The sequence below is a fragment of the Pteropus alecto genome, unplaced genomic scaffold, assembly GCF_000325575.1.
Source record: "Pteropus alecto unplaced genomic scaffold, ASM32557v1 scaffold129, whole genome shotgun sequence".
In the NCBI taxonomy this organism is placed as follows: Eukaryota; Metazoa; Chordata; class Mammalia; order Chiroptera; family Pteropodidae; genus Pteropus; species Pteropus alecto.
This window is the reverse complement of record NW_006442597.1, coordinates 1274875-1293561: the sequence shown is the minus strand read 5'-3', so window position 1 is coordinate 1293561 and position 18687 is coordinate 1274875. Positions and strand designations below refer to the sequence as shown.

Below are 18687 nucleotides of genomic sequence, written 5' to 3'. Positions count from 1 at the left end.
CCCAGGCCCCAGGCTTTCTGGGCAACACCCCCATGAGAGCGCAGACTAGCCCCTCTGCATGTGTCCAAGGATCCAGTTTGCGCCCCCTGGGACACCACCTGAAAATGGGCACATTAATGCTGCTCCACACCCAACTATCGGCTATCATAGGGCACCAGGGGAGAGAGCTACAAGCATCAGGTCCCCCTCCCAGCCCACATAGCCCTGTGGGCAGTTTCCAGGTCCACTCTAAGAGCTCTCAGCTAACAGCCACTCCTTCCCCAGAACACCTCTCCCCACCATGGTAACTACACTGTGGCCCTCTTGCCGTGAAGGAGACTTCAGGGTGCAGCTGTATCTCAGGGACCCTAACCACAGCGGAGGCAGGTAACACTTGCAGGCAGAGGGAATGTGAGGAAGGCCTGAGCAACACCGGGTCTGTCCTGTTGAGGCCAGAAGGGGACAGCCACAGGAAATGGAGAGGCACAGCTCCAAGACCAGAAACTAGGCTGGCCAGTGACATTGCCTCTACCCTGTCATCTGGCTCAAGCTCCAAGGGCATGTGGTGAAACCTGGAGCACCCTGACACCATGGCCTGGATGCCATACCAGCCTATTACCCATCCTACAGGACCTACTTCTCTCGAAGACTCTGCAGCTCCTTCCTAATGTCGGCATCCTCAATCTCTGAGTCATTGTCACTGCTGATGTAGGATGACTGGGAGTGAAAGGAGGTCACACTGATGGTAGGGACCTTCACGCCCGTCCTGTTGGGTGTTTCTGGGCCCGGAGAGCCAGCCCTTGAAGACCTGTGTAGGAAGGCAGTGGCCTTCTTGACGAAGTCGCTGGCCACACTGCTGCCACTCCCAGGAAGGGAGCCATGCTTCTGCACAGAAGGCCTCCGGCGTGGGCACTCGTCCCCAGAGTCACTGGACACGGGCTCGCCAGGGCCGACCTCGATGGAAGAGGCCGTCTGCACTCGCCGCAGGGCCAGCTTCATGTCAGGGCTTTGGGGCCCCTCTTGTAGGTACACATCGGGTGGAGCAGAGTACCGCAAGCTGTGGGGGGAGGCCAGGGTCCATTCGTCCTGGGTGCTGATTACCGAGAACCGGCCCACAGTTTTGGCTGGTGAGCTGCCATCCTGCTGCCGTGGCCGCTTCGGAGGGGACCCTGAGGCCATAATGCCATGTGTCTGGAACTGGATGGCCTGACTGCCCTTGGTCAACATCCCCAGGCAGCGCTGCGTGGGCTCAGCAGAGGTTTCCCCAAGGACCCTGCTACTCTGATCTGTGGTTTCCGGATGTGCAGGGATGGCAGAAGTGGGGGCATCCTTGGGAAATAGAGGAAAGGAAAAGATTCCATGTGAACACAAGCAGAGAGCAAACCCCACCAACCGGCCGAGTATCTCATCACCTCAGCAGAAAACTACCTACCTGAGGGGCACTGGACGCTGCAGGTGAACCTGAGGCCACCCATCCTCCATCAGTTCCCAGCATGTTGCTCAAAGATGATGCTGCTGTAGGAACATCAAAATTATTACTTGTACTGGTGCCAAGGGCAAAAGCAAGAATGGCTCAAGGCTAGCTGAATCGCAGTGGGAGGGCAGCGTGTAGGAGGGAAAGGAGCCATGAGAAGCTGTACTAACCCCCTCACTTCACAGGAGACATCTTAGAATCTGGGGAAGGGAGGAGGCCTCAGTCCAATACAACTCGGGACCCTGCAGGCACCTGCTCCAGACCCTTAAGCACAGTCAGGCCTTTTAGACACCTGATGGTAACACCCTGTCTCACCTGCCATCTCTATCACCTGACGGTCTCACCCTGGCATGTTCTGAGGATAAAAGGGTCTCATGAGGTCCTGGAAGTAGTAGATCGATAAGGCCAATTCCTAACCCTATTGCTCCAGTGTTTAGGGAAGGTCCATGTCATCTGAGGCTGTCTCAGTTTCCCCAACTACAGAATGATACTTCTGACCTGCTTTCCTAAAACTGCTGTGAAGAGTGAATAACAGCAGAAGGAGCTGATGTGTGGGAGATTGGTCTGAGCTGAGACCCACACATGCCAAAAGAAAGCCATATTGGGCAGGCTGGATGGGGGGACTGACATTCATTTCCACAGACAGGGACTTTCTCTCCTTGGGACGTGATCACACCCTAAGATATCATGACAGGCTCTGCCATGTCTGGTTTCCATCCAAGATGCTGCAAGGATGAAGGATGGAGATGCAGAATGCTCTGGAGCAAGGAAGGCTGGGTGGTACCTTGTGCACACTGGGGGCAGGGCCAGTGACCTGGGGCTCATTACCTGCCACTGGTGAGGATGTGGCCTGCTTCAATGTGTCCCCAGGCCCAGGAGCCATTTCTGACTTGTCCGACTAGAGAAAGAAACAGAAAGGAAAGAGCCATGAGCCTCACTTGCTGACACTTCGGCAGGTAAAACTGCAAATCCTCTCCTCCTGTCCAAAGGCTGGGCTCTTCCTCTCGAGGATGCTCGAAGCAGGGCACTTCATACACACTAGGCTGTCCCAGCCTGGTCCTGACCCTGCACACGCATGCCCCACCTCCCCAAATGGGCCACTCATTGTAAAACACCTGGGCAGGTCAAGCAGAGGTGGGTCTCTGAGAACAGGATGGCCCGCATAGCCAGGGTGCCTGCTCGCATAGGCTTGAGCTGGCCCCCATCCTTGTCCAGACCTCTGCCCTGTGCCAGCGCCTCTTAGAGCAAGGCCAATACTCACCGCAAGCTGGGATAGTAGGGCTGGGTCTCCCCCAGAGGCTTCTGTGTAGGTCCAGTCCCCTCTTGGGGGCTCCATGGTAAAGTCTCGGTCACCCACCTCCACAGGGGTCCCAGCTGAGGCAGAGGAGGTGGGCACGTGCTCCTGGTAGAGCAGAGTTCGCAGCTTCTCATCCAGGCTCTTGATGGTGCTGTCCACAAAACCCACCCTAGGAGGTGGCCCTTCCCCATCTGACTCCAAGGCTGAAGGTGGCTGCGGGGGGATGGCAGGCCCAAGTGGGGGGCTGGGAAGCTGGGGAGTGGCCAGGCTAACGGCCCCCACCACATTAGGGACTGAGGTTAGGGACTGGCCTAGGGCAAGCTGGGGAGTCCCACCAGGGGCACTGGGCACAGGGGCTGGAGCTGGCAGGATCTCCCCCGGGGCGCTAGCCTCCCTGGCTGAGGCAGGCTCCTCCAGACCTGTAGGGTGTTGGGGGGCCTCTGGAGGGGAGGTGCAAGGCCCTAGGGCCACACCCAGGGGCCTTGTAGCAAGCTGGGCATCATGAGTCTCTGCCAGGGGCTGGGGTGTCTCGTGCTCACTAGCTATCCCCTGAGAAGTCCCTGGACCCCCTGCCTGCACAGCAGCCCCCATTGCTGGCTCTGGCTTGGGGCTGGCAGCTGGTGCAGCCATGTCCTGGGGCACAGAAGTCATGGGAGGAGAGGATGGCACCAAAGGGACTGGTACACCCCCAGGGGCACCCCTGGAGCTTGGCTGGCTCGGAAGTTGTGGACTGGCTGGGAAGCCGGATTTTTCCTTCAAGGACAGCTGGTCTTTACAGGGTGCTGGATCTAGAAGAGATAGGAAAAAATGCCTCTGTACTGGCCTACTCTGTTACTATTTACCTGGCACTCTGCTGGCCAAAAAAAATGCCCTCTGTGAGCTGGCAGTGCCCCACATACTGGTCCCTTCTCTTTTTCTCTGATGTGTCAACTTCAAAATGGGGAAAGTTTAACAAACATGTTCCTTGGAAAGAATTATAATATGTCTCTATGCAATAAATTTAATATCAAGGGCTTCATTAGAATAAGGTAGTTATTTCGTTCTGTCCAAATTTTTAATAAAAAGTAGTAATGTTAACAGGAACATCAACTTTTATGTATCACCAATATGGAATTACACTGAGAAATCAGAATAATCATTCAGCTCTGAGCATCTTACTACATGGCGTGAATTATATATTTATTTCCACTTAAAGAGTGGTTAATATTGGAACAGATAATAGAAGGAAGCATACCTTAAGTTGGAACCAACACAAACAGGCAAATATTTGATTTGGAAAACATTGTTTTGAAATCAATGGCATTTTCTTCAAATAAAAATAAAGCTATGGTGTAACTACCATGACACTTACTTAAATATTTACAAAAAGTAGACAGGCCACTATCTCTTAAACTTGGCTGCAAAGTGGAATCACCTGGAAGGTACGAAAGAGGATGATGGGGCCCTTTCACAGAAATTCAGATCTCCCTGTGTGAGGTGGGGCCCAGGCTTCTTCAATCCTATTGCTTTTCTTTCTTTTAATTATTTCCTTCTCCCCTTCTCCTCTTCCTCTCCCTCCCTGCTTCTCTCCTTCCCTAAATTCTTTACATCTTATCCCCATATTGCATTATCTAGGACCTCCAGTAGGGTACTGAAAATAAGTAGTGATAATGGGTATCTCTATATTGTTCTTCCATCTCTAAAAGAAAGCATACAAGATATCATCAATTAGGAATATTTGCTATTGTTTTTAAAATAGATATCCTTTGTCATATTAAAAAAATAAATTTTATACCTATGTTCCTATCATTTAAAGTCATTAATGAATTTTGAATTTTATCAAATGCCTTCCTCCATCTATTGAGATGTTCAAATGCTTCTTTAATCTGTGCCTCTGGCAACCACCGTTCCACTCTCTGGTTCTGAGTTCAACTTTTTTTTTTTTCCAGATCCCACATGTAATTAAGATCAGTGTTTGTCTTTCTCTGGTTTATTTCACTTAGCATGACCCTCATGTCCATCCATGTAGTCACAAATAGCAGAATTTCCTTCTTTTTTTAAAGCTGTATAATATTCCATTTACCACATTTTCTTTATCCATTCAACTATTAACACTTTAGATTGTTTCCATGTCTTAGCTATTAGAATAATGCTGCAATGAACATGTGGGTAAAGATATCTCTTCAAGATAGTGATTTCATTTCTTTTGGCCATATACCCAGAAGTGAAATTGCTGGATCATATGATAGTTCTAGTTCTAATTTTTTGTGGAACCTCATACTATTTTTCATAATGGCTTTACCAGTTTGCATTCCCATCCTCACATGTATGAGGAGATATTTCATTATGGTTTTGAATTGCACTTCTCTGATGATTAGTGATGTTGAGCTCCTTTCTAGGTACCTGTTCACAAGTTGTATGTCTTCTTTGGAGATATGTCCCTTTATGCCCTCTGCCCATTTTTTTATTTGATTATTTTCTGTTGCTTTTTTGTTACTGAGGTGTGTGAGTTCCTTACATATTTTATATATTAACCACTTATCAAATATATGACTTGCAAATATTTTCTCCCATTTTGTAGGATGCCTTTTCGTTTTGTTGTTTCTTTTGCTATGCAGAAGATTTTAGTTTGATGTAGTCCTACTTATATTTGCTTTTGTTGCTTATGTTTTTGGGATCAGATCCAAAAAATCATTGTCAAGACCAATATCAAGTAGTTTTTCTCCTATGTTTTCTTTAAGGACTTTAATGGTATCAGGTCTTACATGTTTAAGTCTTACATGTTTAATGCATTTTGAGTTGATTCTTCTCTGAGTGGTGAGAAATAGATCCACTTTCATTTATCTGCATGTGGATATCCAGTTTTCATAAAATCATTTATTAAAGAGACTATCTTTTCCCTATTGTGTGTAACTAGCACCCTTGTCATAGATTAATTGATCATGTGTGCATGGCTGTATTCCTGGGCTCTCAATTCTGTTCTACTGGTCTATGTGACTGTTTTTAAGCCAGTACCATACTGGCATTGATTACTATAGCTTTGTAATATAGTTTGAAATTAGGAAATGAAGATGCCTCCATCTTTGTTCTTTTTCAAGATTGCTTTGGTTATTTTGGGTCTTTTGTGATTCAATATTAATTTTAAGATTGTTTTTCCTATGTCTGTAAAAAAAAAAAAATGCCATTAAAATTTTGATAGGGATTGCATTGACTCTGTAGATGGCTTTAGGTAATATGGACATTTTAATGATATTAATTCTTCCAATCCAAGAATATAGGATAGCTCCATTTACTTCAGTCTCTTTTATCAATATCTCATATTTTCAGTGACAGGTCTTCATCTCCCTGGTGAAATTTATTTCTAAATATATTATTGTTTTAATGCTATTATAAATATCATTGCTTTCTTAATTTATATTCCAAATAGTTCATTTTTAGTGTTTGCATATACAACTGATTTTTGCATGTGGATTTGCATCCTGCAACTTCACTGAGTTGTGGAAGTGCTGCCTCCTCTTCAATTTTTCTGGAAAAGTTTAAGAAAGATTGGCATTAATTCTTCTTTAAATGTTTGGCAGAAGTCACCAGTGAAGTTATTTAGTCTGGACCTTCCTTTGTTGGGAAATTATTGAATATAGATTTAAGTCCATTGGGATTTTCTATTTCTTCATGATTTGGTCTTGGTAGGTTATATGCTTTTAGGAATTTTTTTTTCCTAGATTTTCCAAAACATTGTCGTATAATTGTTCATAGTAGTCCTATGATTCTTTGATGTTACTGTGGTATCACTTGTAAAGTCTCCTCTCTCAATTCAGATTTTATTTGAGTCCTTTCTTTTTTTTCTTAGTCTAGTTAAAGGTTTGTCAATTTTGCTTAACTGTTAAACAAACTAGCTCTTAGTTTCATTAATCTTTTCTATTGTTTTTCTAGTGTCCATTTCATTTATTTTTGCTCTTATCTTTGTTGTTTCCTTCTGCTAACTTTGGGCTTAGCTTGTTCTTTTTCTAGTTCCTTCAGATATAAATTTAGGTTATTTGAGATCTTGTTTCTTAATGTAGTATAAACTTTCCTCTCAATACTGCTTTTGCTGCATCTCATAAGTTTCAGTATGTTGTGTTTCCATTTTTGTTTGTCTCAGGATATATTTCCCTTTTGATTTCTTCTTTGACCCATGGGTTATTCCAAAGTGTTGTTTAATATCCGTGTATTCATGCATTTCCCAGCTTTCTTCCTGTTATTGGTTTCCACTTCAGTTGGAAAAAATAACCTGATATGATTTTAATGTTCATAAATTTGTTAAGACTTGTTTTGTGATTTAATGATCTGTCTTGGAGATTGTCCCATGTGCACTTAAGAAGAATGTACATCCCGCTGCTGTTGGGTGGAATATTGTATGTGTGTGGGGGGTGGGGTGTAAACTTAGGGCCACTTGTTTTAAAGTCTAATATTTCCTTATTTATTTTCTATCTGGATGCTATTTATCATTGAAAGTGAGATACTGAAATCCACTACTATTAGTGCATTGTTATCTATTTCTGTCTACAGATCTGTTAATACTTGCTTAATATATTTAGGTGCTCTGAAGTCAGGTGCATATATATTTACAATTGTTATGTCCTCATGGTGAATTGATTCCTTTATTATTACATAATGACCTTCTTTGTCCCGTTACAGATTTTGACTTAAAGTATATATTTATCTGATATAAGTATATCTATTCCTGCTCTTTTGGTTTACATCAGCCTGAAATGTATTTTTCCATCCTTCACTTTCCTATGTGTGTCATTAACATTGAAATGAGTCTCTTGTAGAGAGTATATAGTTTTGTCTTGTATTTTTAATCCATTCAGCTATTCTGTATCTTTTGATTGGAGAACATAATCCATTTACATTTAATTACTGAAAAGAACTTACTATTGCCATTGCCTCTTTTCTCTTTATTATTTGTGTACCTATTCTAGGTATTTACTTTTTGATTACCATGAGGCTTACATTAAAAATGTTGCTATTAACAGTCTATTTTAAGTTAACTGCGATCACATATAAAAACTCTACACTTTACTTCCCCTGCACACATTTAATGTCTTTGATGTTGCAAATTATATTGTGTATCCATTAAAAATTACTGTAACTATAGTTACATTTAATACCTTTTTAAAACTTTTATACCAGAGTTAAGCGATTTACACACAATCATTGTAATATTATTCTGAATGACTACTTACTTTTACCAGTGAGTTTTACACTTTCATGTTATTAGTGTCCTTTCACTTCAGCTTGAAGAACTCCCTTTAGCATTTCTTGTAAGGAAGGCATAGTGGTGAGGAACTCCTTCAACTTTTGTTTGCCTGGGAAAGTCTTTATTTCTCCTTCATTTCTGAAGGACAGCTTTGCTAGTTATAGTACTCTTGTTTGAATGTTAGTTATTTCTTTCAGCATCTTGATTATATTGTTTCCACTCTCTTCTAGCCTGCAAAGTTTTTGCTGAGAAATCGGCTGAAAACCTTCTGGATATTCCCTAGTATGAAATGAGCTGGGGGTTTTTTCCCCAGTGCTGCTTTCAAAATTCTGTCTTTGATTTATCATAGTTTCATTATAATGTGTCTTGATGAAGTCTTGTTTGGGTTGAATATGCATGGGGACCTATGAGATTCATGTACCTGGATGTGTGTATCTCTTCCTAGATTTGGGAATTTCTTAAATAAAAGCTTTCTGCCCTTTCACTCTCTCTTCTCCTTCTGGGACTCCCATAATACAAATAGTTGCTTTATGGTACCTTACAATTCAAATAGGCTTTCTTCACATTTTTACATTCTTCTTTCTTTCTTTCTCCTATGACTGGATAATTTCATATGATGTGTCTTCAAGTTCACGTATTATTTCTTCTGCAAGTCTGATATTGATATTCTATTGCATTTTTCCTTCATTCACTGTATTTTCAGTTCCAGAAGTTTTGTTTGGTTCTTATTATAATTCTATTTCTCTGCTGAACTTCTCATTTTGTTTTTTCTGGTTTTGTTGAGTTGTCTAAATGTGATCTCTTAAAGTTCACCAAGCTTTCTTAAAGAAATTATTTCTAATCCTTTGGCAGTTCATAGGTCTTTACTTCTTTGAGGTCACTTACTGAAAAATTATTGCTTATTTAGTGGTATCATGTTTCCTTGCATTTTCATGTTTCCTGTAGCTTTAGTTGATATTTGTACATATAATGAAATAGTCATCTCTTCCAGATGTTACAGATTGGTTTTGCTGGGGAAAGACCTTAACCTGTGATTGTGTTCAGGGACACTGGCTGCGTGGGCTGTGGTGGTTCCAGCTACAGGGCAGGCCCAGCAGTGTCATCTCTATGTAGTTCCATCAGCTGGGGTTGGCACTGGCAAAGATAACCGGGGTCCTCAACTGCAGGTAGCTGCAGCAGCTGTGGGGGCTGTTGGGGTCTTCAGTGGTGAAGGCTGCTGGGTATTTCCTGATCTTTTTCTCCCATGGGGGTGTGGTGGTTAAGGGGATCCCTCTTGGCACCAGGCTCAGCTGTGGGTACTCTCACAGTAGTGGTAGCACTGGTGTCTGATGTGCAGACATCCGTGATGCAGAGATATAGAGTAGAGGTCTGGATGCAGTGTTCACAGAGTGATGACTCCAGATCTGGGCACTGGCTAGCCCACAGCGACCATGGCCCCAGTGCCTGAGGTGCATGAGTGTGCAACTGCCATGGAGCTAGGGTTTGGAGTATGGGTACACCCAAAGCAGCCAGGGTTCTGGGGTCTGGCATATGCACAGGGTTGGGGAAGGCAGCTGGCAGTCCTGGTACCCAAGTGGCATAACAGCAGCTCATCTGGAGGCTGGGGAGAGAGTACAATAGTGTATCCCTCCCTGGAGGGGTCCATGGCAGCAATGGCTGTTGCTTATCTCAATGGTAAAAGCTGCCAATGTCTTCTGCAAAGCAGGCCACTGGGGTACATGCAAACTAACACTGTGGGGTCCTCTGCTGTGAAATCTATGGAGAACTCATGGCTGTTTTGAGAGCTGTAGAGATCCCCAGCAGCAGAGAATGATAGGTCCTCCACAGAGCAGACCACTGGAAAGTGTGATGGCATCTGCCATGTGACTGGTGCTAATACCTGCCCTTCTTTGTTCCTAGTTCTCTACTGATGTCTCAGCTAAAGCCACCTCCCCAGCAATCCTTTCTGTGCACTTTTCCCCCACTTTTGCTCCACTGTGTTCCCACAGGGTCTTAATTGGACTCTTGATCCCTCCCAGGGCTATTTCTATTTATTTTTAATCTGGGCAGAGTTCTTCACTTCTTATATGAACTCCATTTATCCTTTCTCTTCTTCTCAACAATCATTACCTCTTTTCCAACATTTGGTGAGTCCACCTTTCTCATTATTGTGAACATTTGTCAGTTTTTACTAAGCAGCATCAAGCTCCCTCCTCACTATGTAACTGCACTCTGAATTTCCTCTGGAGAACAACTGTCCCTACTTTCAACTCCAGGGATATAGGAGTCAGTCTCTGCATTCCAGCCACTTGGATGCATAATGCCTATAGAGACAGATATGACTCCTAGTTTTGCATAGTGCAGTCAGGCCCAGAGCTTTGGCAACCTTCTGAAAAGAGTTAATTCCCTTTTCTGCCTGTACTTGAACCTGGAAGGCTATATGCTGAGCTGTTCCAGAAATTTTGCACCACAAAGGGTAAGTATGAAGTTTTTAATTACTGAATTAACTTTTTTATGTTTATAGCACTTTTCAAATTTCCTTTTTCTTCTTATGTAAGTTTGATAAGTTATATTTCTTTCCCTTTTAATCCCTGATATTGACTGTGTCTCTCTTTTTCCTATAGTCAGTCTCACCAGGGGCTTACCAATTTTGTTAGTCATTTCAAAAACCCAACTTCAAGCTTTGTTGATAGTCTATTGTATGTTTGTTTTACATTTCATTAATTCATGCTTACCTGTTTTATTTCTTCTCTTCTTTATTTTTATTAAATTTTCTTTTCTCTTTATAAAGTTTTATAATAAACACACTTTGGTTATTCATTTTTAGCCTTTTATCCTTTCTAACAAACATTTAAGGCTACAAATTTCTGCGAAATACAGCTTTAGCTGCATCCCACATGTTTTGATATGTAAAAGCTTCACTTGCATGATTTTAATATTATCATTTAGAATCTTTTCTTAAATTCTATTATAATTTCTTCTTTGCTTCATGAGATTTTTATAAATACATTTCTTTACTGTCCAAAATATAGAGACTTTTTAGGTATCTTATCTTCAAATTCTAGCTTATTTCTAACTGTAGTTAGAGAACATGCATTGAATGATTCTAACTCTGAAATTTGTTGAGATTGGCTTTGTGTACTGCATATGGCTAAGTTTAAAATAGTCTATGTGGGCTTGAAAAAAAAATGGGTACCCTTCAGTTCTTGGGTGTTCTATATTAGAATAAGACTGCTGATTTTATTGCTGAAATCCTTTATATTGACTTTTGTCTTCATGTTCTAAAGGTTAAAACTCCTATGATAATTATAGATTTATCTATTTCTTCATTTTGTTGTTAATTTTTGCCTTATATATTTTGAGACTGTTATTAAAGACACACAAATATAGAATTATTATAGCTTCCTGAAAAGCTGTCTTTCACCATTGTTTTGCCTTAAAGTCTACTTTGCCTGACATAAAAAAGATCTACACTAGCTTTCTTTACTGTTAAACTTTTATATCCTTATGTCTTAGTTTGTTAATCTTTATTTTTTCTACATTTGACAATCTTTTATATTTAGCTCATTTATACTTAATTTAATTATTGATCTATATGGATTAAAACAACCATCTGACAAATGACTCTCTGTGCGTTCATCATGTTTGGTGATGCTTTTCTTCCTCTTTGCCTTTTGTTTTTAAAAATTCTTCCCCATTCCATTCTATCACTATGAATGTGGAAGTTATCTGCTATTTTACAATTTACATAGTGGTATTCTAGAGACTATAATATCCATTCTTGATTTTGGCTCTCCCCTCTGACAATGCAAGAGCCCAGGATCTCTGTAAGTACAATTCCCTCTCCTTGATAAATATGCCCTTACCTTCATGTATGTTAACACAACAAATATATTTCAAATTTCAGAAGACATGACATTATGTTTTTATATAGTCAACATTCCTCTAGACCTACCCATGTATTTAAAATTCCATTACTTTTATTCCCTCCTGCATTTCTGAACTTCCATTTGGGGTCACTATTCTTTTGCCTAAAAGTATCCCCTCTGTCTTCAGTTGAGATGTGCAGGTGATGAATCCCTCTAGTCTTTATTTCGTCTTCATTAATGTAGGATCCTATCACCACGTAGAGATTCAAGGGTGGCACTTATTTTCTTCAACACTCAGGATAACAGTATTCCTTGGTTTGCTGGCAAACATTTCAACTTTGGAGACTGGAGCTGTCCTATCATTCTTGCTTCTTTAAAGATACTTGCTTTTCCTCTATAGTCCTTTAAATTTTTGTCTCTGGTTGTAAGCACTTTAACTATAATATATTTAAGTATAGTTTTTCTCCTTCTCAAGAGCTTAGAGAGTCTTCTTGAATTTTGGCTTAATGTCCTTCAATTCTCTACATTATCTTCTCAAACTTGATTGTGTCTCATTCTTCTACCTTCTGGAACCCCAATTATAACATCTTTGACCATCTCAAGGAAACTCCCCTTTTCTTAGCTCCTCTTTTGTATTTTCCATTGTTTTAAACATCTTTATCTTACTCTATACATTTTCTTTTGAGTTACATTTTAGTTTGCTAATTCTTTCTCCAGCAGTGTACAAACCATCCAGTGAGGTCTTAATCTTAACTACCATATCTTTCAGTTCTAGAATTTCCATTTAGGTTTTCCTTCTCTTTTTTTACATAGTTTCTAATTCTTTGCCAAAAACTTCACTCTAGTAATTTATTATTATTTTTTTAACATAGTAAGCATACATAGTTATCTGGTAACTCCACCATTTGATGCTCTTGAGAGTATGCTTTCTGTTACTGTTCTTTGGTTTTTAACCATTATGTTGAAGTATAATTGACACTGTCTTGATTATTATAGTTTTATAATTATTCTTGAAATCAGAGAGTGTTAGTGTTCCAATTTATTTGTTTCCAAATTCCAATATCCTTTCCATTTTCACATGAAATTCAGAATCTGTTTTTCAACTGCTACAAAGATTTCTGAGATTCTGATGGCAGCAGCATAGAATCTGTTGATCAACCGAGGGAGAATTAACACTATAACAACATTGTGTCTTCTGACCCATGAACAAGGTACTTGCTTAGGTCTAATTTAGTTTCTATCTGCAAAGTTTTAAAGTTTTCCCTGTACAGATCTTACAGCTATCTTTTTAGGCTTAACCCTAAATAATTCATCTATTATAAAGAACTGCTGCTTTAAATTTCAATTTTTGATTGTTGCTAATGCATAGGAAATACAACAGATTTTTGTATATTGATCATGTACCCAACAACCTAGCTCACTTGTTGGTTCTGGCAGTTTTTTTGGAAATTCTGTTGGATTTTCTACACAATCTTATTGTCTATAAATAAGGACAGCTTCAATCCTTTGTTTCCAACCTGGATGTCTTTGATTCCCTTTTCTTGACTTATTGCACTGCCTACAATCTCCAGTACAATGCTAAATAAAAAGTTGTGAGAGTGACATCTTTGCCTTATGAATATTTTGGGGAGAAAGCTGTCAGTCTTTCACCATTGAGTATGATGTTAGTTGTAGAGTTTTATACAGTCTCTTGATCAAGTTGATGAAGTTCCCTTCTATTTTGAGTTTGCTGAGGATGTTTATAGTTGTTAAACTTTGTCAAATGTCTTTTCCGCATCTGAGATAATCATCTGAATTTTTTTCTAGTTTATCAATATGGTGAATTACATTCCTTTCCTATAGCCATTTGAACATATGGAATGAAGTTGTAATAACTATCTTAATGTGCCTATCTGCTAATTCTAACAACTGTGTTAGCTATGGATAGGTTAGAATGTGGATTTTTCTCATATTGTCCTTCCAGGTAATTTTGATTAAATATCAATGTAAAATTTACCTTCCTGGGCACTGGATGAATGTACATGTTGATAAACATTCTTTGTTGTGGGATGCAGTTAAGCTACTCTAAGATGACTTGATCTTTTCAGATCTTGCTTTTAAGATTTGTTGGTGGAATGAGAGTTAGTCTAGGGCTAATTAATCACAATTGAGGCAAGGCCCTTCTCAGTATGAGTTCTAGTACCATTCCCTCTAACCATCTGAGGTGGTTTCTTTTGTGGCATTAGTTTCCTCATGCACAGTACTCTGCAGAATAATCGAGGGGAATCTGTCAATCTCCAGACTTTTGTTTGTGTTTTTCTCTCCTTTCCAGAACTCTACCCTTCAAACTCTTGCTGGATTTCCCTAGACTCTCGGGTTGGTCTCCTGACCACAGAAAATCTGATGAGCTCTGCCTGGGTCCCTCTCTTCCTCTCTGCTCTGTGGCATGGAATCCTTCTTAGAGCAGTCAGCTGAGATAATTGTAGTCTTTTCAGTCTTGCAAGGATCAATGTCCCTTGTCCTGTGTTCAAAGCCTTGAAAAATATTGTTTCATAAATTTATATGCTTTTTTAGTTGTTTTCTGAGGGAGAATAAATCTAGCGCCTATTGTTCCATCTTGGCCTAAAGTAGAAGTGTGAGAATCTCTTTTGTTGACTGTTGTTGCTGCCACTTTTCTTTCATGCTATTTTGCCTCATTGTCTGCCTGTTACTTTTTTCAGCATATGTAAACTTTTTTTCACTTTTTAAATTATCAAAAGTAAAATAGAACACACACATATCCATATAATTACTACCACAACCAAAATACAGAAGAATTCCAAAACCCCCCAAAAACTTCCTTGTTTGCTATCTCTTTATAGTCATACTCTCTCTCCCCACTTAACTCCTGGCAAACATTGCCTATTCGTTATTACTATAGTTTTTTGTGTTTTTTTGTTTTGTTTTGTTTTGTTTTGTTTTGAAAATGTCATTATAAATGAGATGGTACAGTATGTAGCCTTTTGAGACTGGCTTCTTTTCACTCAGTATGACTTTGAGGTTCACTCATGTTGTTGCATGTATTGAACATTTCTTTTTCAAAACACCACAGTTTGTCCAGTCACCTATCGCAGGACATTTGGGTTGTTTCCAGTTGGGGCAATTATGCATGTAATTGCTATAATCAGTCATATATAGGTGTTTAAGTGAACATGAATTTTCATTTCTCTAGGATAAATATTGAAGAGTGAATTTGTTGTCATACATTTAGTATATCTTTATTTTTAAAATATCAAAGTGTTTTCCAGAATAGGTGTACAATTTTGCATCCCCACCAGCAATTTATGAAATCCAGTTGTTCCAAATCCATACCAAGACTTGATGTTGTTAAGTTAGCCATTCTAACAAGTGTACAGGGATCCTTCACTGTGTCTTTAATTTGCATTTCCCTAGTGGTCAATGACATTGAATATTTTTTGATATGCTTAACTGCATCCTTGTATCCATTTTGGCAAAGACTCTGTTCAAGTCCATTGTCCATTTTTTAATTGTGTTGTTCTCTTATTATTGAGTTTTGAGAGTTCTTTACATATTTCAGGAACAAATACTATGCTGAATATGTGATTTGCAATTATTTTCTCCCAGTCTGTAGCTTGTCTTTTCATTCTTTTAACAGTAGTTTTCACAGAGCAAAAGGCTTTTCTTTTGACAATGTCTGGTTTATCCATTTTTTTTCTTTTATAGATCATGCTTTTGGTATCACGTTTAAGAAATCCCTGGCACAGGTCACAAATATTTTCTCCAATGTTTTCTTCTAAAAGTTATATAGTTTTACATTTTACATTTGGATATATGATGCACTTTCAATTAATTTTTGTATAAAATGCCAAGTGTGGGGCAAGGTTCAATTATTGCATATGGGTGACCAACTGCTTCAACATTATTTATGGAAAAGACTATCCTTTCTCCATTAAACTGCTTTTGCATCTTTGTCAAAAATCAAATGGCAACATTTGTATGGGTCCATTTCTAGGCCCTCTCTTGTGTTCCACTGATCTATGTGCCAATCCTTTTGCCAAAACTACATTGTTTGGATCACTGTAACATTACAGTAAGTCTTAATATTAGGTAATGTGGTTCTTCCAATTTGATTCTTTTTCAAAACTGCTTTAGCTATGTCAATTACCTTTACACATCTATATAAATTTTAGAGTCAACTTGTCTATGTCTACAAAAATATCCTGTTTGAATTGTTATTGGTATTGCATTCAATCTTTACATCACTTTGGGGAGAACTGACATTTTTACTGTGGTGAGTCTTCCAATCCATGAACATAGTAAGTGTCTCCATTTATTTAAGTCATCTTTGATTCATTTCATCAGTATTTTATAGTTTTCAACATACAGATTCTATATGTTTTGTTAAATTTATAGCTATGTATTACTTTTTTTGGAGCTGCCATAAATGGTCTCGTTTCAAAATTTTAGTTATCAATCGTTCACTGTCATCATATAGCAATACAGTTATTTTTGTATATTATGTATCCTGTGATCTTGCTAAATTCACTTACTGGTTCTAGGATTTGTTTAGAATCCTTATGATTTTTTTCATATAAAATCATATTTCTGTAAATAGAGACAGTTTTATTTCTTCCTTTTCAATCCTCATGCCTTTTATTTGTTTCGTTTGTTTGTTTTCTGTTTTGTTTTGTTTTGTTGCCCATGTGGAATCTGGGTAAGATTTCTAGTTCCTTGTTGAATAGAAATGGAGAGAGGGGACATCTCCCAATCTCACGGAGAACACATTTGGCTTTCAGCACTAAATATCATGTTAGCTGTCAGTTTTCTGTGGCTATCTTTTATCAGGTTGAAGAAGTTCCCTTGTGCTCAGTTTGCTGAGAATTTTTGTCATTAATGAATGTCATATTTTATCAAATACTTTTTCTCTATAAACTAATATATGTGTCTTTCTCTTTCTAGGGAAGTTCTCATTAATATGGTAATTAATTTTTTAATATTGCCTTCCCTGGATACACTCCATTTTGTCATAGTGTATTGCTCTTTTTATATATTGCTGGATTTGACTTGTTAATATTTTACTCAGAATATTTTTCCCTTCTATGTCAATGAGAGATTTTGGTCAGTCACTCTCTTTTTACTGTCATTGTCTGGTTTTGATATCAGGTCAATGCTGGCCTCATAATATAATTTGAAAAATATTCCTTCCTCTTCTATTTTATGGAAGAAATTGTGTAAAATTGGTGTTTTTTGCTATTTTAAAGGGTTTGATAAAATTTGCTGTGAAACTATTTGGGCCTGAAAAATTCTTTGGGGGAAGATTTTTCACTGGAAACTCAATCTCGTTGATAGGTATAGAAGAATTTAGGCTATCTATTCCATCTTTAATTAGTATTAGTAGTTTTTGGTTTTCATGGAATTAGTTTCTTTCATTAAGTTGTCAAATTTATGTGTATAGGTTTGTTCACAGTATTCCACGATTATTATCCTTTTATGCAGGGTCTGTAGTGATATCCTCTTTTATTCTAGATATTGGTATTTTGAGTCTTTTTCTGGTAAATCTTACAAGAGGCTTGTCATTTTATTTTTTTTCTAAAGAACCAATTTTATGTTTCACTGTTTTTTTCTATTGTTTTCAAAATTCATTGATTTCTGCTTTTATCTTTATTTCCTTCCTTCTGCTTACTTTGGATTTTGTTCTAGTTTTTCTGGTTTCTTAAGATGGAAACTTAGGTTATTGATTTGAGACCTCTTTACCTAGCTATTTTTAGTGCTATAAATTTCCCTCTAATTACTGCTTTAGCTGCATCCCACACATTTTATTATGTTGTATTTTCATTCTTGATTATTTCAAAATGTTTCTAATTTTCACGAGACTTTGATTTACAAATTTAGAAGTATTATATAATTTTAAAGTGTTTGAAATTTGTGTTATATTCGTTATTGATTTCCAGTTTATTACATGATATGAGAAGACATATTTGGTATAATTTCAATCCTTTTAAATTTGTTAAATCTTGTTGTATAACTCAGGATATGGTAATTGGTCCATATGCACTTGAAAAGAATGTGCTGTTGTTGGGTGTAGTGTTCTAATTTGATAATTTGATAATTATGTTCAGATCCTCTAAACACTTGCTGATATTCTATCTACTAGTTTTATCTATTACCAAAAGAAGAGCATTGAAGTATCAAACTACAATTATGGATGTGTCTATTTCTCTTTTCAAAAGAAAGAAGTCAGGGTTTGAAGCTCTGCTGCTAGATGCATACATATTTAGGACTATTATGTCATCTTGATGAATTGATCCTTTTGTAAATATGTAATGTTTCTTTGATTTTTGGGTAATTTTCTTTGCTCTAAAGTATATTTTGTCTGATATTAAATACTACTGCAGCAATCTTTTGACTATTGTTTGCATGGTACGTCTTTTATCATCCTTTTTCTTTTAATCTACTCATATCATTATATTTGAAGTTTCTTGTAGACAGCAAACACTTAGGTCAAGTATTTTTTTAAAAATCCATTTTCACGATCTGTCCTTTTTTAATCCTGGGCTTTCTTTATAGATTATTTGAATTTTTTCATATTGTATCTTAGTTTATCCATGATAATTTTGACTATATTTCTTTCCATTTTCTTCATTTGATGAGTAATTTTTGATTGCATTGACTGGATAAGATTAGACTAGATTTTGAATATTATATTTTAAGTTTGTTTAAATTCTATGGTGAATGTTGATATTTTTGCTTTAGCAGGTAATACACCTGGTTAGGTTCAAGCTGCAAGCTGCAACCCACTTCTATGAGCTGTGCTACACTATCAGTTCAGTTATCTGTGTCTCTGCTATACTAATCTGATCTGAAACACATGTGTACCACTCAGGGGGCAGTT

The 18687-nt window shown here is 38.5% G+C and overlaps 1 protein-coding gene across 1 annotated transcript in view; it reads right to left on the bottom strand.

Moving 5' to 3' along the window:
- Window positions 1-18687, bottom strand: part of WNK2 (WNK lysine deficient protein kinase 2) — a 138536-nt gene that overhangs the window by 25912 nt on the left and 93937 nt on the right. Inside the window, exons 20-23 of the mRNA XM_025040452.1 lie at window positions 2715-3538; window positions 2282-2351; window positions 1412-1494; window positions 617-1308 (exon numbers count right to left, since the gene is read on the bottom strand). Coding sequence (XP_024896220.1) covers window positions 617-1308; window positions 1412-1494; window positions 2282-2351; window positions 2715-3538 — 1669 coding nt within the window. The remainder of the gene's footprint in view (window positions 1-616; window positions 1309-1411; window positions 1495-2281; window positions 2352-2714; window positions 3539-18687) is intronic.